The 19125-nt window shown below is 43.6% G+C and overlaps 2 protein-coding genes and 1 non-coding gene across 4 annotated transcripts; 2 read left to right on the top strand and 1 right to left on the bottom strand.

Annotated features, from left to right (window-relative positions):
- Positions 1 to 5043: 5043 nt before the first annotated feature.
- On the top strand, positions 5044 to 7333 carry LOC112868239 (gamma-crystallin B). 2 transcript variants are annotated; one of them, XM_025931184.1, is made up of 3 exons: positions 5044 to 5052; positions 5148 to 5390; positions 7058 to 7333. In XM_025931184.1, the coding sequence occupies exons 1-3, from the start codon at positions 5044 to 5046 to the stop codon at positions 7331 to 7333; spliced, it is 528 nt and encodes a 175-aa protein (XP_025786969.1). The 2 variants fall into 2 exon arrangements, with proteins under 2 accessions (XP_025786969.1, XP_025786962.1); XM_025931177.1 differs by having other exon boundaries at positions 5148 to 5396.
- Positions 7334 to 9825: 2492 nt separating this feature from the next.
- LOC112849076 (U6 spliceosomal RNA) lies at positions 9826 to 9931 on the bottom strand. Its single transcript, XR_003222523.1, has one exon. It is a non-coding gene; the product is annotated as a U6 spliceosomal RNA (small nuclear RNA).
- A 4796-nt stretch (positions 9932 to 14727) lies between these two features.
- LOC112868257 (gamma-crystallin C) lies at positions 14728 to 16819 on the top strand. The gene is made up of 3 exons (XM_025931203.2): positions 14728 to 15068; positions 15179 to 15421; positions 16480 to 16819. The coding sequence occupies exons 1-3, from the start codon at positions 14907 to 14909 to the stop codon at positions 16750 to 16752; spliced, it is 678 nt and encodes a 225-aa protein (XP_025786988.2). The 5' UTR covers positions 14728 to 14906; the 3' UTR covers positions 16753 to 16819.
- The last annotated feature ends 2306 nt before the right edge of the window (positions 16820 to 19125 follow it).

The raw sequence follows: 19125 nt of genomic DNA, 5'->3' as shown, positions 1-19125 counted from the left end.
CTTGGCTTGAACTGGGTGCTTCAGGGAGCCTTACTCTAGACTCCCAGCTATAATCGTTCCCACAGGACAGAAATCTGTTGAATCCTGGAGACAAGCCTACACTTCTTCTAGACCACACACCTTTCACCTGGAGCTCCAGAATTCCCTCTATTTAGACCCTTGTTTCCAAGACTTAAAGGAGAGTCTTTGCCTGGCCTATCCTCCCAAGGCCACTGGGAGTCAAAAGGCAGCTGTTTATGGGAAGTGGAGGGGGTAAGGAGCATGCGGATAGGGTGTGTACACGTGAGGGAGTGAGAAGCTGGAGAGGGCTCGATTTATGCTCTTGCCCCAGATCTCACAAACATTTGGGAGTTTCCATAATAACTGCGCTATGTGGGCTACATGATGTACTTTGTACCAGATTCCTGGTACAATGTCTGGAACATACTAGACACTCTTTATACAGTAGGCTATTCATTAATACCTATTATTAATAGGTAGGCTATTTATTAATACCTATTATTATTTCATCACCCCGAGCCAAATGAGTGCTGTAAAATTTGCTGCAGTTTCAATCCTAACCACTTAAATGAAGGTAGACATGGCTTCCTTCAGCAGAGTGTCATGTCAACGATGTGCTGACGAACTCGAGAGATTTCTCTTGGGAGTGGTTACCAGTGAGTCAGGAGAGAAGTCTGCAAATGCTTCAGGAAAAGCCAGCGTGTAAACTAAAACGTTTGTGTGGGGAGAGAGGCAAAGGGTAATGAACTATTTTCACTGAGGCTCCTAACAGGCCTCAGGCAACTATAATGGCTCCTAAATGAATGATTTTGTTTTTACAAGAAGCCAGGCTTGGGGCGCAGGGTTGGCTCAGTCAGTTAAGCGTCCAACTTCAGCTCAGGTCATGATCTCCCAGTTTGTGAGTTCGAGCCCTGCATCGTGCTCTGTGCTGATAGTCCAGAGCCTGGAGCCTGCTCCAAATCCTTTGTTTTCCTCTCTCTCTGCCCCTCCCCAACTCGTGCTCTATCTTCCCCTCAAAAATAAGCATTAAAAAAAATTTTTTTTAAAAGAAGAAGCCAGGCTTACAGTAGATACTTTCAGATATTTTGATATACAAGTTTATTTAACCATTGAGTTCCTAGAGGACCTTAAACAGCTTTCTAATTTTTTTTTCCTGATGTAAATGAGACCAGTTCTTCCAAAAGAGAGTTTTACAGTTACTTTTAAAGAAAAATAAAATGCTTGTACATAACTTGAGAGATAAACTCAGTATTCAAATAGTTCTGATAAAAGCCTCATTGGCCTCAGTGCCCTAACCTCTGACATATTTTAGCCTGGGCTGCTGGCTGATAATACAAAGAGACATTACAAAGCATGCCTTGCAGCCCCCGGGACCCCAAGTCTCATTCCATTGATCCATCCATCTTTTAAAGTACAAGGAGGTAGCTAAGAATCTTCTTTATCATTTTCCTTCACAAAAATGTTGCTTATCACTTTTTCCTTCATTTCCGTTCTCTTTCTCAGGCCACCTCTCTTGTCTCTCACGCTTAGACACTAGAGGTAAGTTCTGAGACCTTCACAGCATACCCCGGTGGTGCTTAAAACCTCCCCACTCCAAGAGCAGGCCTCGCTGCCCTCTGACACACCAGCCTGCCTGGTTTCTGGGCCATTTTTACCTCCCTTCAAGTCCTCCCAGGTCAACAAAGGCAGGCAGAAGAGGAAGCATCAGAACCAGAGCGGTAGCTGAGTGAGTGGGAGAAAATGGCTTCTGTGTCTCTGAGCGTCCACACGGGTGACCTCACACGGGAGAATTATCGTTTTCCAAAATAGAATTAGAATCATTATTTTTTCATGTTCTTCGTGCTTCCAGGGCTCTATTTATCCACCCACCTAACTGATAAATCATTATGGGGGATAAAGGAGTGTGACATGCCCTTATTCTTGAGCTCATGACCTTGCTGAAGACAAGGAAAAGAAGGAATTCGACGAGAAAGGCAAGGCTGCAGTACTAAGTTGGGTGGTGACGAAGTGCATGTAGGTGCTCGGAGAAGGGACAGCCGAGTAACAGCTGGCCTGAAGAGGGGGTGTCCTAGGAAGACAGGCCTAGGCTGCCTTGAAGACTGGGTGAGCTTTGATAAGCCTCTGGGAAGGGAAGGCGTTCCAGTATCGAGGGACGATTCCTTCCCTGGGCCCGGATCCTCACAGACATCTTGAATTCAAAAGGCAGAATGGGAACAGGTTCTCCCCAATAAGCCCTCCTGCACTGTCAAGATCGAAAACACACGCCCCCACAGTTTTTCAGCTGGATTGTGTCTATTCCTACTATTTCTCTACTTAAACGTGAAAGAGTGTGATCAAACAATGAGAGCAGGGACACTGCTTCTGACTTGTGCTTTACGTATCAACTTCCCTTTCCCGCACCGCCTCAAAGACCTCCAAGGCACTTTAACAGAAAGGACACATAGCTATAAGGTAAGGGAGAATGAAAGCCAAACACATTTAAAAAGACTGCATTGGTAACATAGAAATGAGGAAAAGGGCAAAATGCTACTGTTGGCCAAATCAGGCCTAACTCACCGGTGGGTCTGAAATGCGCCCACACACGCACACAAGCACGCATACCCTGAGTCTCTGCTATGGCTGATGACGACCCTGGCTTCTGTATTCTCAGTCCATCAACCACAGTGGGCTGGGTGTAGAACGGGGGTTTGTCAACGACCTCACGGCAACGTGTTCTTGGGGGGATTTCCCCTACTTCACGTTCCATCGCAAGTTACCTCTTCTGAGTGCAGCAACGACCACTCCAACCTGCAGACCTGTTTATCCACAGCAACAGGGTGCGTGCAGGTGGACAGCAAGAGCTGGACGCTCCGTGCTGGGGCGTCTGACACCAGTAGTGGATGGACTTCAAGGAATCTCTCTGCTCTGACCGCACAGCCCTCGCCTATGTTATTCCTTTTCTCGGTGCCTTGCTTCAAGTCGTCATTTGACTGTGAAATCAAAATTACCAAACAGAAGACCTTTGCTAAATTAGATCAAGCGTTCCAATATATGCAATTATCCATGGATCGCATTTAGTCTGTATACAATAAGCAGAAGTGTAGACATCATAACATCGAAGCCCGGAAGCAGAAACTTATTTCTTTATTTACAACGTTTTTTAATGTTTTTATTTTACTTTTGAGAGAGAGAGTAGGGGAGGGGCAGAGAGAGAGAGCAAGACACAGAATCCAAATCAGGCTCCAGGCTCTGAGCTCTATTAACGTTATCATCTTTAAAATTTATTAAAATGTGAATGATATGATATATTTTTTTTTACCACTGGTATTGCTTTACAATGTGCCATGTACTTCCAAATCCATTATCTCATTTGATTTTCATCACCATTCCTATTTTATAAGTGGGGAAACCGAGACTACACAAACAGCCACAGAAACTGCAGAAGTGCATGCAGATGGAGGTGTGTAGGCGTTGGTCCCTGAATGCGTTCTCCATAAATGGTGTCTATTCAACAATTTCATGGTGTTTGTAAACACTGGGAAGAAAAACAGCTTTAGAGGAAGCAGTGTGGATGCAAGGCACGGGATAGGCAGGGTAGGTGGTCACAGTTAGTGTCACTTGCGAGGGTGTAGGTCCTGACAGCACCACTCACCCCGTACCCGCCCCCAGTCCAGGTCCCTGATGCTCGAACATTGGAAGCTGACCATTGGAACCGACAGGGCAACCATACGACTGACAGGGCCTGAGTGTAGGCCTCTGACGCAAGGCCTTAGAGGGTAAACCTATTACATGTCAACATAAATAACACGTTTTTATGACTAATAACCGTATTTTCCAAAACAAAAACATTTAATGAAAGGATTGGCATTATTAGACATTTTTACAAATCTCTTCAACTCATATAGCCTCTGGACATAAACTCCACTGGGTGAAAAAAGGTCAATAACATCTTGGTATTGTTGGGAAAACTGTTTTGACCTTCTGAACTTCCTGAAAGTGTCCCAGGGGCCTCAGGGGTCCCATACCACACTGTGAGATCATACGATCCAAAGGCTGCCATCTGGCTTGGGTGCCATCCACATCTCAAAAGTCTGAGGAAGTAGGTTGTTGGTATTTTGAGAGCTTCTACATTACTCCTTACAGTAGCTCAAACCACCCTTACCAAGTGAGCAAGCGTCCGTGATGGGGAAGAGAGAAGAAAGATCTTAAGTCGTTGAAGGAGGGCAAGGATACCAAGATTAGGACATTGAAGGAGGTAGGGACTACAATGCCAAAGAACAGCAGTACTCCGGGCAGCCACAGGCAGAAGGAAGGATTTAGGCTCTCGGGGAGTCCTCAGCAAGTGAAGGAAAGTCATAACTATCTGCTTTCTCTCAGGTCAAAGCCAGGTATTGAGGGCCCACTATGTGCCAACCCTCTGCTCTAGGGCCCGGGGCACAAAGAAACAAGAGAGAATTCCCAGCCCCCAAGAACCTATGAATTTCCAGTCAAATATCGATTTTACTCCAGATAGACCCCAAAATACAAACAATGATGGCCACAGAGTCTTGAACCCAAACTAAGCTTTGTGCTTTTTCAAGCACTTTCACAGATTGCTTCACTTGGTTTCCTCTTCCTTAAGATTCCTCATTATTTAAATTGTGCTTTTTAATACGTTTTAAAAAAATAACACCAGTCCCCGAGCAGAATACATTACTTAGTTTAATTACCTTTGAGGAGTCAATGAAGCAGATTAGGCGACAAAATCAAAGCACGGGGGATAGAATTTCGCTCATCCTTTTGCTCAACTAAAAGAGTAAAGACTCTTTTCATTTTGGTGGCAACAACAGCTTTAGTGAATGAGAACAACCCGAACCTACCAGAAAGAATGAGAGAACCATTCAGCTAACCCCAATGACCAGGGGGAGGGGGAGCGGGGAGCTTGCAAATCCCCTTACTCACCGAAATGGGCCCCTTTTGTGTGATTTCCTGCGGAGGCAGCAGTCAGGGCTGCTATATATACAGCGGCACTCCCCCTCGGCCCACACAGCACCCAGTGAACACCTCCTGACCACTCTCTCCAAAATGGGAAAGGTAAGTGCTGGGTTCCTGATGCCGGGGGTTTGCCCTGGCGCAGCATCCTCAGCGGGGGCACATGGCCTCACGATCCCGCACCTTCCATTTTGCAGATCACCTTCTACGAGGACCGGGGCTTCCAGGGCCGCTGCTACGAGTGCAGCAGCGACTGCCCCAACCTGCAGCCCTATTTCAGCCGCTGCAACTCCATCCGCGTGGACAGCGGCTGCTGGATGCTCTACGAGCGCCCCAACTACCAGGGCCACCAGTACTTTCTGCGGCGCGGGGACTACCCAGACTACCAGCAGTGGATGGGCCTCAGCGACTCGGTCCGCTCCTGCCGCCTCATCCCCCAGGTGAGTGTGGCTCTGTCTTTGTCTCTGGTCGCTTTGGAAGTGAAAGCCATGAACAAATACCATTCTTCAACCAAATCATTCCAACTACACAGCAGAAGGTGGGAGTGAGGCTACCGCATGTGGTCTGTTCTAAAAGGCTGTCTCAGATGGGAAGTCGGTCTTCATGGACCCTATGGTGTGTGCTTTTTTACTCACATGGTCCCAGATTTTTATATTTTAAATGGAATAAAAAATTAAAAGGCCAAAGTCTAATTAGGAAAAAGCAGGACAAATAGAAAACAAGTTGCCATCTGTGTAAGATATAACCTCTTTTTTTTTAATGTTTATTTTTGAGAGAGAGAGAGAGAGAGAGAGAGAGAGAGAGAGAGAGGATGGGTGGGGGAGGGGCAGAGAGAGAGGGAGACACAGAATCCAAAGCAGGCTCTAGGCTCTGAGCTGTCAGCACAGAACCCGACATGGGGCTTGAACTCATGACTGTGAGATCATGACCTGAGCCAAAGTTGGATGCCTAACTGACTGAGCCACCCAGGCGCCCCAAGATATAACTTAATGTCATCATTCTGAACTGTATCAACTCAGAAATAATATATCAAAACTCAGATAGATACAATCTGGGTCGGCTTAATTTTTTTTAAGTTCATTTATTTATTTTGAGAGAGAGAGAGAGAGAACACAAGCGGGGGAAGAACAGAGAGAGAGGAAGAGAGAGAGAATCAATCCCAAACAGGCTCCGCATGTCAACACAGAGCCCAATGTAGGGCTCAAACCCACAAACCATGAGATCATGGCCTGAGCTGAAATCAAGAGCCCGATGCTTAACCCAATGAGCCACCCAGGGGCTCCGGGTCTGCTTACCTGATAAATATATGTTTGCTTGCTTTGGCTCACTTTCCTATTTAATTATCTTCCTGTCCTCTATTTTTTATTCTGATACCATGGTCACTACCTATTAGTTTACTTAGAGGTATAAATTAAAGGAAAGGCCAAATCCAAAATCAAAGTTTGAGTTCAATATTTCTTAGAGAGTGATTTCACAGTTCTTAGAGGAATGTGTTGGAGTGTGGGAGGCACGGGTAATAGTGTCATCCAAACAGAGCTTAATGGAGATGGTTCTTGTTGCTGAGGGAAATAAAGACGGGAAGGGAAGAGACCAGAAAGGAAGTTTAAACACCAGATAAGTTGATATTGAACACAGAGATAAAGAAAATGTGTCATCTTATTTTTTACAAGAGATTAATAATCCTGTGTTCCATAATGTACATAAAATAGCTAAATGTTGATTCCTCTTTAACAAAAGTAATGTATCGAATGGGACTTTTCTTTCCAATGACTTACACTTTTCACCTTTGAGAAGGACCTTCTCTAACAACAAGCACTAACATGATCAATTTTATTTTGGACAAATCTTGTTGCTAGGGACAGAGATGTGGATGGCAGTGAAGGGTGGCTGAGTTCTGTTCCTCATATTACCCATAAATCACTAGATGCCTGGGTAGGTGATGGGGTGGGGGGCGGGCAAAGCTCTTTAACACTGCAACGTGATTGTTCTGGAAGCAAACCTGGACTCCAACAAGTTCTGGGTGGTGTGGCCAGGGAGGTGCAGGAGCTAGAACACTTTCATTTCTCTCCACTTGTGTTCATTTACTTTTTCTTTTCTGCCACCCCAGCACACCGGCACTTTCAGAATGAGGATCTACGAGCGAGAGGACTTCAGGGGACAAATGTCAGAGATCACAGATGATTGTCTCTCTCTTCAGGACCGCTTCCATCTCAATGAAATCCACTCTATCAATGTGCTGGATGGCTGCTGGGTCCTTTATGAGATGCCCAGCTACAGGGGAAGGCAGTACCTGCTGAGGCCCGGGGAGTATAGGAAATACCTTGACTGGGGGGCCATGAATGCCAAAGTTGGTTCTTTCAGACGAGTAATGGATTTTTACTAAAGTACTTACATTCTCCGCTCTTCTCCTTTAGAATCCAATAAAATATTTAGCTTGTGTTTCTCGCACTATGGAGTCCTGCTTTTCTTTTAATCTGTTAAGACTTCCTAAGCAATAATGGCACTTCGCCAAACATAATGACAGATGTTTTCATGATGGGAAATTATAAGAGGAGTAAAGGATATCATCACCAGCCTTCTTTTAAAGACTAGCCTATGTAGGCTCAAGGTTCGATTCGACTGGGCAAAAGCCATTTATGCTTAGTCTTAGAAGGATAATTTTGCAGCTACAATGATAAATAAATAGTTATTGTAACACCCCAAGTTATCCTTCTAGGTTATCCCCGCCATCTTTTATATATAGTCCAAGCCTTAGCTAATGAGGAAAGTTGTTCTCAGCATCTAGACCCTTACTTTAGCTTCAAAAACAAACGAACAAACCGGCCACCCTCACCTGTTACGTGCCTTATCCTTCTAACAGCAGCCAATTCCATGTTCAGTACTTCATTCCTCCCTGAGGTTTTCAGTCCAAACAGAATTCACTGTCTCTTTGCTGTATATGCTTTATAGAAGAATTTCAGGATTTCTACCAAAACCACATACACATGGGGGAACTCAGCCCCGTATCATTTTAATAGGAAGTAAAGAATTATGACTATACATGGAAAATTATACTAAATGGAAAACAAGGAATTGAAACTTCCTGGAGAAGTTTGTTTGATGGCGTGTATATTTCCTTTTGGTATGTTTATTTTCCAGGGGTGAGGTTCAAGCCCAAGTTGCATGTTGTTATCTACTGCACTATGTTGGCCGTAGATAAAGCCAGATTTGAATCCAGCAGCCAAGACAGAGAGGGGAAACAAGATAAGTTCCATGACTAACAGAGTCCGTAACACAAATCAATTAATTACTCACGGCTAACCTAACTGTTCCCAGTATCAAAACCTAAAAGAAAGTTTTCATGGGGGCCTAGTAAAGAGAGTACTGAGCAAACAACATCCTTAGTATCATCCTGCAGTAATTAAAAATGGTTCTTGGATCTTTCTTACAAAGTTGCACAATGAAATTGATGGCTTCAGATCAAAATTCAGCTAAAGTGCCCCATTCTTTGAGATTCTAATGAAATGGCTGAAGTGTCATCTCACGTGGAGTGGGATACTTGTGTACCCACTTTCTCCAACACATATATCCTCAAAGTCTCTTGGAATTCTGGAAAGGGAATGGGTTGTTTATGCTTTTCCCAGTAACCCTCCACTCTGAACTCCTGCCTTGTCATTGGGTGGACCATTTTGTTCTCCCCCACATGACCAGCCCCATGCATCTCACTGACTCAGATGGGAGACAGTTTCTTTCCTTTGAGTTCCTGAACTATCTCTCATATAAAGCCTTCATGGGTGCAGACAGCTTTATTATACAGGTTGTGGGAGGAGAGATACATGTTTAGATCACAGCAGCACAACAATACAAATTTAAGATTAGATGACCTTGCTCTAAACAGTCTGCAAGTTCCAACCTGCTACCGGATGGCCTGGTCTTCTTTCTCATTCTTGTTCCTCTCTCCTCTATTCTGAGCTGTACCCACATGGCTGTTCATTCTTTATAGCTTCCTTCCATCCTATGCCCTCAAGGGCTCCATATCTCCATATCTATGAACAGAGCAAGCATCTAATTTGTTGCTTAACCTGAGTCATTTTTGAGAATGAAAGGGTATTCTATTAAGGATTACACTGGGGCAAGAGGCATGAACCAGGAGTATTCCAGGCAAACTGGGGCACAAGGTTAGGCTATTTATAAAAGTTTTTTCCCTGGAAAATAGTCAGATTCTTGAATTATTTGATATCAATTATTCCTAACTCTCAGTTCTTCAACCTTTAAACTCCCAGCGATAGTATTAGCTTACTGGAAACATCAGCCAGAATTCTGTTTGTCAGTAATAATAACATCAGGCATAAATTAGAAAGCCAAAAGCTTCTTGGAGTGCTGGATTTCACATTATTTGCTTGGTAGACATAAAATCACAGACTGCAGACATGGAAATTATCCTGAAATACCTGAACTGAAAGCATGTAAAATTAGAGACCCTGGACGTCACTGATCAAGCTTTTCTTCGTGAAAATTATATTTCCATCCCTGGGGAACAGGCAAAGAGAACGGTATCCTCCCTCTAATCCCAGCACTAAAAAAAAAGCCAACAGAGGGGAGTAATGGTGGTGGGAGAGGGATAACGCTCAAACTAGTCCCTCACTTATGCTTCCTCCTCTCTCTCCTCTCTTGAAAGTGCACACTGGAGCCTCAGAGAGGTGAAAGGGTCTGAGATGAAAGCAGGCTCCAAGAGTGGAATGCAAGAAGGGATACCCTACAGGATCCCACTTACCTTTTCCCCAGGATGATGAAAACACAATTCAAGATAATCCCAGCGTCAGCCTCTATACCCTATACACACCAGTATTTCACATAGGTCCTAGTTTGTAATAAGCCCAGGTTTTAGATCTTTTTTTTTTTTTGGAATGCTTCAAGAATTTTCACATCATCCTTGTGCAGGACCATGCTAATCTTCTCTATATTGGTCCAATTTTAGTATGCATGCTGCCAAAGTAAGCACCAGAATCTAAATCTTTTTATTCCTCTTCCTCTTTTCTCTCCCTTTGAATCTATAGCATCTTCTGGCCAATCTAACCTTATAGAAGACCCACCAAGCAAAGCAACTGAGGTCATTCCATAAAGAAGTGCCAAGAACTGCCATACTGATGGATACCCTCAAAGAGTGCTCCTCCTTGTGGGTTCTCTCTCCAATGATCCTTCCTCGCTGCCACAGGGTTAGGTCCTGATGTTAGTTTTGTCCTGTTCCTTCTCCTCCAGACTTTAGGGGTTCTTCTTTGTGGGTTTATTAAAGCTAAAGTGACAATCACAACCACCCGAGCAAGAAGAAATGTATTATGTTTAACACGAAAGCCAATTTGATCCAAATGGAATGCCATAGGAGTTAAGCAGAGGTGGGTCATTGGTTGCCCCCTGTCTTCTTGTCATTTATTGAACAGTCCTCAAAGACAAGCGGAGAAAGAGAACCAGAGGCTGGGGCTGTGATGGTGATGCTTTGTCTCTCTCCCAGCCTCCTTGTTTGGGCTAGTTTGGTCTACGTAGCTGCCAACCGGTTGACCTTTTCTCATTTAACCAAGCCTGTACGTGATACAAATGCTACATGAATTATCAGGAAGCAGGAGGGTGGGCTTAAGATCAACTGCTGGCTGGACCTTGGACACTAGCAATACTCTGGAATTGACCACTGCTGTTGTGACAGTAACTTGGCATCTCAGGAAACACAAAAATTAGACAGAATGATCAAGGAACAGAGGGTTTAGGGGACAACACAACATTCCTGTTTTCTCTCTTTTGCTTACTCATCTCCCCTGTTATAAAGGCCCATTAAATAGATCAAATGCAGAGTGCTTGTGTCATCCTACACATTGAAAGTTGCAAATACTGAACTCTGATGGGAGCCCATATGCCTGTTGTGCTGAGCATTCAAAATAGGTCTCATGGACTATCGCAACAATGGGTTTCAGACTAGGGAATAACATTCATATCCTCCAGGCATTTAATGAGTTGCCTTTATGTGCCTGTCTGTTTTGCCGATCAGTGAGAATACAAAAATAAAGGTGGAATAGTCCAGAAATGAGCTCTCCTCAGTTATTTCGAGGAACTGATGTCTAAACAACATAATTAGATAAGCGATCATCACCATCACAGTGGTATGAGCAAGATGCTTGGTAGAACCAAGTAGGCAGCACTGAATTCAGCCTGAAAGATTAGGAAAGGTTCAAGAAAATCTTCATAGAGGAATTGATACCTGAGTTGAACCTTTAAAAAAAGGGGTAAGATTTCTCTGGGTGAAAAGCGTAGAACCGGTGTCTCAGTGGGAAGGATCGCTACATTAAAAAACAAAAGAAGTATACAGGACAAACTTCCAGCTGTGAGATGAATAAGTTCTGGATATCTAATGTACAGCATAGTGATTATAGTTAATAATACCGTATTATAAACTTGAGAGTTGCTAAGAGAGTAGATCTGAAATGTTCTCACCACAAAAAAAATTAATTATGGGATGTGACACAGGTATTAGCTAACACTATGGTGGTAAGCATCTTGTCATATACAAATGTATCAAATCAATATGTTGCACACATTAAACTTATATAATGTAGTATTTCAATTATATCTCAGTAAAACTAGGGGGTAAATGAGAAATGTGAAAATAACATTGTGCATTGGGGAAACTACAAGTGATTCAGAGATCCAGACAGACAGAGGATCTCGGGTCAGGTATGCCACGCTAAGGAACTGGTACTTGATTCTGGCTCAGGTCATGATCCCAGGGTTGTGGGATTGACCTCCATGTCCGGCCCTGTGCTGAGTGTGGAGCCTGCTTGAGATTCTCTCTCTCCCCCCAACCTGCTCTTCTCCCCTGCTTGTGCACGCTCTCTCTCTCTAAAAAATATTTTAAAATAAAAAAATGCCATGGACTGGATGACCTAAGCAAACATTTCTTTCTCATAGTTCTGGAGACTGGGGAGTCTAAGGTCAGAATGCCAATAGATCTAGTGTCCAGTGAGAGCCAGCTTCCTTGTCCAAGGAGAGGAAGCAAGCTCTTTCCTGGCTCTTCTTATAAGGACACTAATTCCAACATGATATCTTCATCCTCATGACCTAGTTATCTCCCAAGGCCCCATCTCCAGACATCATCACACTGGGGATTAGGGTTTCAACATAATGAATTTGGAGGGGACACGAACATTTGGTCCACAGCAAGAACATGACTTGATGCATTTTGCTTCTTTTTGCTTTATCTTATTTAAAAAAAAAAAAAAAAATTTGGGGGGGCGCCTGGGTGGCTCAGTCGGTTAAGCGGCCGACTTCAGCTCAGGTCGTGATCTCGCGGTCCGTGGGTTCGAGCCCCGCGTCGGGCTCTGTGCTAACCGCTCAGAGCCTGGAGCCTGTTTCAGATTCTGTGTCTCCCTCTCTCTGACCCTCCCCTGTTCATGCTCTGTCTCTCCCTGTCTCAAAAATAAAAATAAAATGTTAAAAAAAAAATTAAAAAAAATTTTTTTTATTTTAGAGAGGAAGAGAGCGCAAGCAGGGGAGAGGGTGACAGAGACAGAGACAGAGAGAGAATCCCAAGCAGGCTCCACACTCAGCATGGAGCCCAACTCAAAACTTGATCCCATGACTCTGAGATCATGACCTGAGCTGAAATCAAGAGTCAGATGCTCAACCAACTGAGCCACCCAGGCACTCCTATGTGTTTTGCTTCTGATCACCCTGGCATCCTGACAGAATGTAGTTTGGAAGAAGGCAAGGCTGGACAGAGTCAGGAGACTGCGGAGTCTAGTTTAGATATCGTGAGAGTCCAAGAAAGGCAACTGCAGTGATGGTGTTAGGGGGGTGTTGGAGGAGTGGGTAAAGGAAGGGAAGACAGGGGCCCCAGAGAGAAAGAGAAAGATCTGAAAAAAACAAGACTGAAGTTTAGTACTATGCATTTTCTGACCCTTTCACCTCTTTTCCTGCCTAGTCAGCTTTATCTAGTCAGCTATATCATACTGGTATTTCTGTTTGGTTCTCTTTTTATGTGCATATAAAACTTTGTAGAACAAAGCAGAGAGCTCTTCTGCCTACGTGTTTAAGGAAAATGATGCGTAAGTGTTAATAAAACATTAGCTGGAGGTGGCTAAAACATGTTTTCTTTACAAAAAAAAAAAAAAAAGAGTAAACCAGAGTAGTATTTTTTAAAGTTTGATGCAAGAATGATCTGGGTTAGAAATACAGATTCTTGGAGTCTTTTCCACATCTAATCATGCAAAATCTCAGGAGAGGAGAGGACCTGACAATTTGTAGTTTTAACAAGCACAGGTGATTCTTATGCTCACTGGAGTTTGAAAGCCACCAAATGAAAGCCACTAGATGATTTCTAAAGTGCCCCCCTCCATATATATATATATATATATATATATACATGTATATACACATATATATGCAAAATGGATTCATAGCAAAGAAATTTTTCAGGCATCTTTGAGAGGATTGCGTATGTTTGAGAGATTAATAGGCTGAAGTCAGTATTGTCACACTATTACTAACAGGAGACATGTACTTAATGCTCATTTGTGCCAAGTGGGTGCCAAACACATTGCACACATAATCCCATGTATTCATGTCAGTGTCCCTCAGCCAAAGACCCCCAGAATACCTGTCACAAAACAAGTTGGTTTTATTACTTGTCACAGCAAGGGAAAACACACACCATGGGAAAGCACGGGGGGGTCTCAGCAAAGGATGTTATTATGGGATCCGTACTTTGGTTGGGTGATTTGGGGAAGAGTCTGAAGAAGCAGGGGTTCAGTCTAAACTGGATGTTGTCAGAAAGTGGAGGTAATGTTATGATTCGACATCTCAATAAATCTACTCATGGGGAGGGTAGCCTAGAAGAAGGATGAAGCTACAGTTAATTGTGGTGGCTGAGAGGGGTGGTGTTTGGTATTGTGTGGGTGACACGGTGACTTTGCTTTCGCGTGTGCTTAACATTGTGAAGTGACCTTATTTTGTCTCACTGCATCCTGATCTCAGAGGAACCCTGCCGGCAGCTGGTATTCTGTGAGGCAGCTCTCAAGTGAGAGGGAGAGAGACAGAGGGAGAGCGAGGGGGAGGGGAGAGCGAGAGCAGGGAGGGGGCTCTCTCTCGTTCCCCTCTCTCTCTCTTCCTCTCGAGAGACACTCTCTCTCTCTCTCTCTCTCTCCCGTCTAACAGAGGAAAAACATGCCCTAGCTCTGAATGCCAGGACAGCTTCTGTAGGCAAATACCGCTCTCGTTTTCTTCTTTCTCTCTTTTTCAACTTACTATATCCCATGAGATAAGTACCATGAAATAACTCAGGTTCTGAGAGGTCACGTGGCTTGCCAAGTTCATGTGGCTCCTCAGTGGACATTCTGAGCGTGCAAAGCTTTACTGCCTCCCCAGGCCCAACAAAGGGAAGTACGCCAAAAAACAATATACTTCTCAGTCTTGGGCCCAGAGCCCCTAGAAACAAACCTTTCCCTTGGTTCTTATGACAAGTTGACTTGCAGGGGCTGATTTCTCGTACATGAAGTACGCCCACCAAAGGAGTAGTAGCTATGTCTTAAAGCATCAGATCACCACAGTCAAAACTAGCAAAGATCAGAAACCAAACCTGTGTCCTGCACCAGACTGGCTAATCGTATAAAGGAAAAAAAATGTTAAGTCACAGTGGCCTCTGTCATCAAGGAAAATTAGGCCATGTTTGTGGCATTCCACATCACAGCCCCTGGAAGTGGGGGGGCACTGCTATAAAGGCATAGATTTTCCCGTAGAAATTACACGGGGCATAACTGAATCATATCCGTAACGACATGAATTTCAGGTCAAAAGTTCAGATTGAGGTGCTGATAAATTTAGAAAATACTAAGAATCCACATAAAAGCAACTCTAGGGACTCAACCAGGACGCATTCAGAACAGCGTTAGAATATACCAGAGAATGAGGGCAAACTCTACAGGCATTTCCACTGAATGCAGCGTGTAAAAGGGATCCATAAAATCCCCTTACTCACCCCCGGGGGCCCCTTTTGTGTTGTTCTTGCCAACGCAGCAGCAGCCTGGCTATATAGACCCGCGGCGCTGCCGGCCCAGCGCACTGAGCTCGCACATCCGTGTCAACCAGCCATGGGGAAGGTGAGCAGGATACAAGTTAAAGAAAAAGAGACATCAAGAGAGAGAAAATGCCTCTGTACCAGATCTGTTGGGAGCAACTGATTTAATTCAGAATTATTCTTCCTTTGCAGATCACCTTCTACGAGGACCGGGGCTTCCAGGGCCGCTGCTACGAGTGCAGCAGCGACTGCCCCAACCTGCAGCCCTATTTCAGCCGCTGCAACTCCATCCGCGTGGAGAGCGGCTGCTGGATGCTCTATGAGCAGCCCAACTACTCCGGCCGCCAGTACTTCCTGCGGCGCGGGGACTACCCGGACTACCAGCAGTGGATGGGCCTCAGCGACACGATCCGCTCCTGCTGTCTCATCCCCCAGGTGAGTCCGACCTCATTTCCATCATGCTGCCTGAGTGTCCTCACTGGATTACTGGGGGGTTAACGTGAGGCAGGTTTTCTTTTAAAGACACGGAAGGGTAGAGTGGGCTTTAGTTGCTGCCTAAGCCCAGAGAGATAAATGCACAGAAACAGCAGAGAATATGAGAAGAATGCACTCATGGGAAGAGTCGGTCTTAGTTTTAATTTTTGCTACCATTACGTCAATTACAAAGTTTTGTTACCATTATGTAACAAATGTAATATACAGAGATAGAGACCGAAACTTGCGAATGAGGAGCTGGTCGGACGTAAGAAGGTAGTATTTCAAACAAATTAATTAAAAATTTTTTAAATTGTAATTTTAATTAGTAATAAAGAACTGACGATGAATGAATTAGATAGGTTCCACCACAGACTTGTAAAAATGGAAACTCTATTGTTAATACAGGCTATTCTAAGTTTGTGTCCAACTTTGGAGAAGGGAATTGCCCTTGATTTGGAAAAGCGGTTGAATTCTGGTTCCAAGTGACTAATTAAACCAATTTTCACTGAAGTATGTAATTTTAAAAGTCCAACTTTATTTGTACACTTATATGTATATAAGTTGGGGAGATGATACTCATATTAAAATAATACTAGTTAAAATACTTTGAATTTTTCCCCAAAATATACATTTGACTTATCACCTAGGAATCAATGGAAATTAGGGAATTAGGAGTCTAGATATGTGAATTCTTAATGCATTCTAACCCAGACTTAGAACCTCTTAAAATTTATATTTCCCAGATATGAAATAAAAATTGAATATGCAAATATTTGTTAAATGCTGGTAGAACACAGCTTAGACTTAGAACCTCTTAAAATTTATATTTCCCAGATATGAAATAAAAATTGAATATGCAAATATTTGTTAAATGCTGGTAGAACACAGAGCTATCCACAGCATATGCAGCAATCTCAGAGTCTCAGTTTTGACACTGGTAGTCCCATCCCCCAACCTACCAAATTCATCTGTTGTTTGGTTGCTTCTTCTGCTCCTTGTCTTTGTGGACCAAGCAGACGAGCTCTCACAGGCTGCGACTGTATGAGAGAGAGGACCACAAAGGCCTCATGATGGAGCTGAGCGAGGATTGCTCCTGCATCCAGGACCGCTTCCACCTGAGTGAGGTCCGCTCCCTCCACGTGCTGGAGGGCTGCTGGGTCCTCTATGAGATGCCCAACTACCAGGGGCGGCAATACCTGCTGAGGCCCCAAGAATACAGGCGGTACCACGACTGGGGGGCTGTGGATGCTAAGGCAGGCTCATTGAGGAGGGTGGTGGATTTATACTAAAATAGGTTCACACTACCGTTTTCTCAATTTGGAACCTAATAAAGTATTTAGTCTGTATTGTTGGCAACTGCTGACTTCTGTTTTTCTTTCATTGTGTGCCAATTAATTTACCTCTAAAGGCTCCCTGTTAAAGGTTGAGGTGTGACTAGGTGGGGAGGGCTCAGTTCTAGAAGCACTTCAAGGTAGAATGAGTCTGGAACAGGCTCCCAAGTGGGGGTGGAGGGATGAGGTAGCCTGTCTAAGAAGGAAAGGGAATGGGAGAGGGTGACTGGTGAGGAGGGAGGTGTTCAGGTGAGGGTCTTGAGGAACAGCATTCTAGGAGCTTCCTTCTGACCCAGCAGGTGAGTGGAAGCCATAGGAGGTCCCAGATGAGCAGTGAAGAGAAGCCCATTTGGCAAAAAGCCTGTTTAGGCTACATAAGGAATTGTAGTATTGTTTACTTTTGAGCACAGTATTACATGACTAATGTCAAAGCTGCCAGTGGACATTGCCATACTTTTGGGTGGGTCATAGATCCCCCTTCCTTTTCTAAAATGGCTCCAGCCCCCGGTGCACCTCTTGGCCAGTATATCCCCTGGGCCAGACCCTACCTGAAGTGCAGCTAATGCAGAGCAATTAATGAGATATAGGTAAATATTTTAAATAGACTTTGATTGAAGTAAAACCTGCTTGCTCACAAGTAAAGCCTTGCATGTTGAAAAAAATTGAATATCTTTCCATTAGTAGAGAATTAATTTATTTTTAAAATTTTTCCTCTGAAGAAAAGCCTCCTATAATCCTACTACTTTACAAACTCTATAAAGAAAGAAGTAGAGAGGATCCTTCTGATCCCACTCTTATTTCCTAGCGCTTTTTTTTTTTAATGTTTATTTTATTTTTGAGAGAGACAGAGACAGAATGAGAGTGGGTTAGGGGCAGAGAGACAGGGAGACACAGAATCCGAAGCAGGCTCCAGGCTCTGAGCTGTCAGCACAGAGCCCGACGTGGGGCTCAAACTCATGAGTTGTGAGATCATGACCTGAGCCGAAGTTGGACGCTCAACCGACTGAGCCACCCAGGCGCCCCTATTCCCCAACCCTGCTTTACACTTGATGGGCACCCTTCTTGAATTTTTTCCCTGTTTATATTGACATCTCATGAAATGCATGCTTTTTTATTTACTTACTTGCACATATTAGTCTGCAGCTTGCTTTTACCATGAAAAATGATACGGACATAGATCTAGATACGTATCTTATTCTATTTAATGGCTGCAGTGCGTTCCGTTATTTGAAGACCCCCTAGATTATTTTACCATTTACCCATTGGTGACTGGGCTTGTCCAAGTTTCCTTTTACAAACAAGGCTGCAAAGAATATCATTGTACGTGTACCTTTATCTACACATGCCATAACTTTTGGAGGATAGAGACCTAGAAGTGAGACCACCCAATCAAAGCACAAGTTACTTTTAATTTTATTAGACTCTGCCCAATTACTGGCCACCCAAAGATCCTAACTTTTTTGAGTTAGTATCTTCACCGTTTTCTAAGCACCTACCATAGGCCTGTCATATGTTAGTACTGGGGATGAAACAACCCAAACAAATGAAAGGCATTGTCCCTACCACCACAGAGTTCTACCCAGAAATACGAGATGCTTACGTTAAACATAAGTATGTAATTACTTTTTAAAGTCAAGTAGTTTTCAGGTACTAAATAATACATATATAATCACTTTTGTTTATCAAGTACTTTTATTTAGTACTTTAAAGTCATCCCGAGACAAATTTCTAGGGAAAATAAATGGAGTAATATTTATTTACATATTTCTTATGATACCAAATGGTTCAAATCATGATATCAAATCAAATGATTCTCAGTAGCTTAGGTTTCCCAGACTAGTTTTCTTTAAATAGAGACCAACATAAGATTGCCAATTTTTGTTTTGCCAAGCAAGGACACTTAAAATTTAAACAAGACAGCAAAATTGTAAAACTAAGCACCATCTCTTCGTACATCATTTTACAAAAGAAGAGACATTTACAAAGGGACACTTTAATACCCCAAGATACACAAGCTCCTAGTAAACTATGGCTCCGACCAAGGAAGAATGCTTGGGATTTTGCTCTGATGTATAGTGTTTTCCTCTGGCAAAAACTGAACAGAGTTTGAAAACTCTTGTTTGAGGCTGCAGCTCAATGCCCTCAGGGGCCTGAGAAATGATGTAAATAAATAAAACAACTTCCTATAGACAACAAGGAGTGATGACGAGTATGGGGAGCTATGGGTTGTGCGAACCAACCTGAAGCATCATGAAAAACATCTAAACATTGTGCCAGCCAAATAAAACACATCCCAGTTCCCACAGCCCTCGGGGCTGCCAATGCTCATTT

Source organism: Puma concolor, chromosome C1, assembly GCF_028749965.1.
Source record: "Puma concolor isolate L17-30 chromosome C1, mPumCon1.1.hap2, whole genome shotgun sequence".
Taxonomy (NCBI): domain Eukaryota; kingdom Metazoa; phylum Chordata; class Mammalia; order Carnivora; family Felidae; genus Puma; species Puma concolor.
Note: the sequence above shows the minus strand (reverse complement) of the source record. Positions and strands in the feature narration are given on the sequence as shown.

What these genes read in the sequence shown, in the direction of transcription:
- LOC112868257 (XM_025931203.2), top strand. Translation starts at nt 14,907, where the DNA reads ATGCAGCGTGTAAAAGGGATCCATAAAATCCCCTTACTCACCCCCGGG. An exon ending in GTCAACCAGCCATGGGGAAG is followed by an intron (nt 15,069 to 15,178) that starts GTGAGCAGGATA and finishes CTTCCTTTGCAG; the next exon opens with ATCACCTTCTACGAGGACCG. An exon ending in CCTGCTGTCTCATCCCCCAG is followed by an intron (nt 15,422 to 16,479) that starts GTGAGTCCGACC and finishes TGGACCAAGCAG; the next exon opens with ACGAGCTCTCACAGGCTGCG.
- LOC112868239 (XM_025931177.1), top strand. An exon ending in GCCTCATCCCCCAGGTGAGT is followed by an intron (nt 5,397 to 7,057) that starts GTGGCTCTGTCT and finishes CTGCCACCCCAG; the next exon opens with CACACCGGCACTTTCAGAAT.